This window comes from Alosa sapidissima, chromosome 9 (assembly GCF_018492685.1).
Source record: "Alosa sapidissima isolate fAloSap1 chromosome 9, fAloSap1.pri, whole genome shotgun sequence".
In the NCBI taxonomy this organism is placed as follows: domain Eukaryota; kingdom Metazoa; phylum Chordata; class Actinopteri; order Clupeiformes; family Clupeidae; genus Alosa; species Alosa sapidissima.
In genome coordinates, this window is record NC_055965.1 from 26,505,772 (window position 1) to 26,511,209 (window position 5,438).

At 40.2% G+C, this 5,438-nt stretch overlaps 2 protein-coding genes across 2 annotated transcripts in view; both read left to right on the forward strand.

Moving 5' to 3' along the window:
• The window catches only part of LOC121719636 (CMRF35-like molecule 2), a 3,129-nt gene extending 738 nt beyond the window's left edge, over nt 1–2,391 (forward strand). Inside the window, exon 2 of the mRNA XM_042105435.1 lies at nt 1,949–2,391. Within this exon, the coding sequence (XP_041961369.1) occupies nt 1,949–2,322 (374 nt within the window). The 3' untranslated portion in view covers nt 2,323–2,391. The remainder of the gene's footprint in view (nt 1–1,948) is intronic.
• The window catches only part of LOC121719526 (CMRF35-like molecule 8), a 30,008-nt gene extending 24,681 nt beyond the window's left edge, over nt 1–5,327 (forward strand). Inside the window, exons 5-8 of the mRNA XM_042105248.1 lie at nt 2,765–2,858; nt 3,087–3,185; nt 3,414–3,469; nt 4,398–5,327. Coding sequence (XP_041961182.1) covers nt 2,765–2,858; nt 3,087–3,185; nt 3,414–3,469; nt 4,398–4,640 — 492 coding nt within the window. The 3' untranslated portion in view covers nt 4,641–5,327. The remainder of the gene's footprint in view (nt 1–2,764; nt 2,859–3,086; nt 3,186–3,413; nt 3,470–4,397) is intronic.
• The last annotated feature ends 111 nt before the right edge of the window (nt 5,328–5,438 follow it).

A 5,438-nucleotide genomic window follows, 5' to 3' on the forward strand; every position in this document is an offset into this window, starting at 1 on the left:
AGCTACAACTCTTTTTCTATGAGAATATGAGATGCTGTTTAAATTAGTAGGAGCATACAGAACTTCATAACTGATATGATTGTTTTTGATTGGTTCAACTGAATGGGGTATCTGGTAGTAGGATGGGGGAGGGGTTGAGGCAGCGTTTAGCTTGTCAGTGTTAAGGAAGTGGTATGCTACTCTGTGCACATTTGCACACAGCAAAAACATGTGTGATTGTCGCGCGGTCACGATTGTTGAGAGGGACACGACATCCCCTGCATGCTGTGTTGATGATACAATTCTTGCCATGTGCTGCATGCGTGGGAAACAGTCGCAGGACTATACCAGGCCTATTAGCCAGCTTGCCCCTTGCTGGTCATATACTGTACAGTATTGAATGAGTCTGTCAGAGTGCAGTCTCCTCCTTGAAGAGAGAAATGATCCTGCTGTTAATGTTTATAGGTTATTATAATAATGTATTATACGGCTCTTCAAAGTGCAGTATTTGGTGGTGTGTTAAAACTATTTATACAACAATTGGGTTCTATGGAACTATTTATTTGTTTCTAATTGGCCGAGAGACGTTGCATGAGTTGGAATATCCCTGGACATTTCAACTCAGACTTTGCACAGTTAATAATAAATCACTCCGCGACACAATGCGAAGATTCTACAGCGCTTTGACACAATGTAGCAATAACCGTTACATTAAAATCAAATGAAAGTTCTCATAACAATTGCAATTGCAATTGGAGAAAAAAATGAAGATTGATTTCCCCAAAATAACTTTTGAGTTAATATATGAAATGTCGGATGATAAGGAGGAACAGACAGTCAAGCCGGAAAAGAGCCAATCTTCATCCAGGTGCTGTAGGCTAATTGGACTGTGTCTTCGGTAGATGTGGCCGCTTGCAGATTTGTCACTTTCTGATAAACTAGAGACGAACAAACACAAATATGCATGACATATTTAAATGTCAAAATTGTCTGTAGTACGCTACATGCACTGGACCATGAATATGTTACCCAAAAAACAAACACCTAAATAGTGTAAATTAATTTCACGTGGGTGTTGAACCACTAATAAATTGAACTGATGCACCTGCTTGTGCTACAAACCAGCTGAAAGCATGCAGAGAAATTTACTTGATTTGTATGAATAAAAGAAGTCAGTTTGTTATTATGATTATAGCAAGTTAACCCGGCTGATCATGTTATCTGGCTAGTGTTATCTTGCTACCGTTGCCAAAGCCATTTAGTAGCCTTCAAAGATTTACAAATGTTTCTCTGACTGGTTAGGCTGTAGCCACCCCTACCTGAAGTGTCTGTAGCAGAGGCACAAGAACGCCAGCAAATAAATAAAATAAAAATGTGTTGCCTCATTTTGTATCCTTTTGTCCAGCCTATCCTTTCAAGAATTCAACACATTGGGACTAGCAGGAGAACTCTATAACGTGTCCATATTTTACTAAACTTTGCACGCAGTCAAATCTCAGTACATACACTTAGGCTTATAGGCTATTAACGTTAATGTTGCTGACATGTAAACATGGGTTTGATTAATACTTTATTTCTAATTTATCAACTAGTGCTTCACTTTTGGCGCAACAGGTTAATGCCTAATCATTGCTATTTTACCCTACATGGGGTTCAATCCTCGCCCATCACAGTTTTATTTATGTATTTATTTATTTATATTCCAGCAATGCTTCCTCAATTTAGGCTTCAGATAGACAAGGTGGCCATAGACAGCCTGACCAGCAGTCAGCTAAACTTTTGTAAAACTTAACCATGATAGGCTACTTTGAAGGCCTACTGGCTTGGACAACTGTTGTAGCAAGATAACACGGTAGGTAGCCAGATACCACGATCAGCTGTGTTAACTGGCTGCAACCATAAATAACATAATATAAAAGCTTTACTAACCTATAAATAAAAACATTCCATATTTTGTGTTGTTTTGAAGTGAACAGTGAGGGTGAAAACGTGAAAGGATTTGCAGGAGGCAGCATCATCATTAAATGTAACTTTAAGAAGTTACAAAGAGAGAAAGATAAATATTTCTGTAAGATGGATGCAAAGACAACTGTAAACAAATGTCCATATGAGAGTATGTCCACTGAAAAAGACAAAAGATACTTTAAGTATTACAACACCACCAGCGGAACATTACAAGTTCACATCAAAAACCTCTCTAAGGAAGATGCTGGGCAGTACCGATGTGGAGCTGTCAATGGTGACCACATCCCAGTGACCCTGACAGTCAAAAAAGGTAATGAGTTTATATCTGCTTTGGCCTCTACACATTTACTTACCAGTTATGCTAGTGTGTTACAGTAAGTATGTAGGCCTGTTGTTTTTATTGTATTTAATTCAAAAGAGCATTTTTAATTCAAAAGAGCATTTCCATGACTGTGTGTGTGTGTGTGTGTGTGTGTGTGTGTGTTATTAATGGAATTCTGACATATTTACAGATGATTGCTGTGGTCAACACATCTCAAAGACGGCTCAATTGAGAAGCAGTGTTGACATAAGATGCAGCTATCCAAAGGAGTCTGAAAACAACAGCAAACACTTCTGCAAACTGAGCCCTGAGTCCATGTGTGCAGACCTGATAGCATCCAAAACAGATGAGACCAGGGGAATGTTCTCCATTGTCCATGATAGAGACCAGAGGCTCTTCACCGTGACGATCAGAGATCTGACCAGGACTGACTCCGGGGTTTACTGGTGTGGGGTCAGGACTGGGGCCATGAGTAGAAGCATGACTCTGATCACAGAGGTCAATCTACAGGTCAAACATGAAATTACAGGTCAAGAGCCACCGCCTTCAAACCCACCATCAACTTCAGCAGCAACACCAGGATCAGCTAGTAGTAAGAGAACTTTGCTGTACAAACAAATCACCTATTTTAGGTGTGGTACTATGGTGTGAGACATCCTATCAAGCTATAATGACCAATTCAGTGGAAAGGTCACAAACATCCCCAGGCTTATATTATTGTTTATATCATAGTGTAGCCACTCTCTGAAAGCCTCTGATATGAGAATCCCACGGACCATGCTTAAACAGTGTTGGGTGAAAATGAATGTGTTGTGTGTAGGTCAGCCTATGATTGCAGCGGTGTGTGGGGGTGTAGCTGTGATGGTGTTGACCCTTGCTGTGTTCATGCACTTCAAATGCACGCGTGCAAAAGCATCAGGTAAAGAGCATTCATCCGTTCATTCATTCATTCATCCATCCATTAATTAATTCATTCATTCATTCATTCATTCATTCATTCATTCATTCATTCATCCATCCATTAATTAATTAATTAATTCATTCATTCATCCATCCATTCACACATTCATTCATTCATTAATTTGTTCATCCATTCAGTGCTTGGTCTGGTTGGTTTACAGTAATATGTGTGTGCTCGTCTCTACAGAGCCAGCCTCCTCCTCCAGCACGGACTCCTGTAGAGAGACAGGAAACAAGAGAGCAGTGAGTGGATCACCCTCCTTCTTTTTTCTTTTTCCTCCTCATCCTCCTCTTCCTCCTCCTCTTCCTCCTCCTCTTCCACAATCCAGCCTTGTCATTGCACTACCGCACTCTTCTCTTCCTCCTCCCTCTTTATCATATCAATATGTTAAGTCTCCTTATTGTAGGAAATTATTTTGTAACAGTGCACTGATTCTCATTCTGTATGTTGTATATATCTCAGTTGTCCTCTTCCAATCATGAAGTTAATTTAATTTGAATGATACAGTATAAATCAACTTTATGTTCTGTATGATATGATGACCACCATGATCAGAAACAAAATGGGAACATTTCACTGATAGAATCTCATGTCTTGTGTCTCTCTGTTTTGGTTCTTAACGAGAGCATTTACTGCCTGAAATATCCGATTTTGTTTACCATGCTCGGAGGTTAGTGCTGGGCTGGTGGGTCGCCTATTTACGCCGTTTTAACAGCACATGAACGGTTAGACCGAGAATTCTCATCATGAAATTAAAATTCCACTGGAGCTCCAAGAGGATGTGTACACGCAGCCTTACAACACTTTTTACAGCTCTTCGAGTCACGGTAAAATTTTGGGGGCATTTTTGGTACATAGCCAATTTAGATACATCTATGGTGTGGGTGCTTGCGTTTCTTTAGGAGTCCGCCGTCTTGGTTTGTATAGAAATGGATATTAAGTGACACATACACGCAAGACGGCGGAAATACGGGACCGACGGTAATAGGGGGAGTTCTGATATCCTCTTCCAATCATGAAGTTCATTTAAGTCGAGTGATACAGTATAAATCAACTTTATTTTTGTAACTATGATGATGACCACCATGATCAGAAACAAAGTGGGAACATTTGACTGATTGAAATATCTACTGAATCTCATTTCTTATGTCATCTGTGTCATTCTCTCAGCCCCAGGTGGACTGTGTGTATGAGGAGATCCAGGACAGCAGCAGTCCAGAGGGCAGCTCACCTGTGGCGGAGGGTGTGTACGCTCTCGCCGATGCCCCCGCTGAGCCCTCGGACGACCCCGGGTACGCCACCGTCAGCTTCAACAGGAACCCCGACCGTCACGCTGAGGCCGCCTCTACTGCAATGTCCAGGAGAGATGAGATGGCATCGGACTATGCCACTGTTTGTTTGGAAAATCTTTGAGCAGTTTTTTTTTCCTTTTTAAAGACATTTAGGCCAATTCAGTATGCAATGGATTGTGTGTTTATCATATTTTGATATTATTGTGCAGAGTGTTTGAATTTTGATTGCCAGTCTGTTTGTTTTGCCAAATGATGTGAGGCTTTGATTCCTCTAGTGGCCAATGATGGTAACTGTAAGATGACATTTTAGATGTTTTTTTTTTTTTTGGGGGGGGGGGGGGGGGTGGAGAGGTGGAGAGAGAAAATAGCTTGTTAGTTTTTAACTGTGAGAGTGATAGAAAGAGAAGTATATAAATATCCTTACCCTTCATTTAATCAAGCTCCATGAAACTGTTTGTGAACTAGCTCAGCCTTCTTTGCTAATACAAATGCTTATGATCATACATTTACCAAGTTCCCTATGGACATTATTTAAGTTGCTATACATGATTATGCTTTCTTGACTTGAACCAGTATTGCAAAGGTTAAATTTGTTGTTATATGCTTAAAAAATGTGCATAGTACTGTACCATTGTATGTTGGTCAGCTTGATTACATATGCAAGCCAAGTTTCATATTCAGGGTCTCAAGGGGGCACTGTATCATTTAATGCTTATATAGGAGACATTGCATATTATTGTGTTAATCTGTACAATTTCTGTGTGCTTACATTTCTGAACCACACACACACACACACACACACACACACACACACACACACACACACACACACACAACATGCTGTGTCTTGTACTGATTCAGAATTGTAATACAAGGAATTAAAAGTAAACTGGCCGTCTGGACCACCATTTTTCATTCT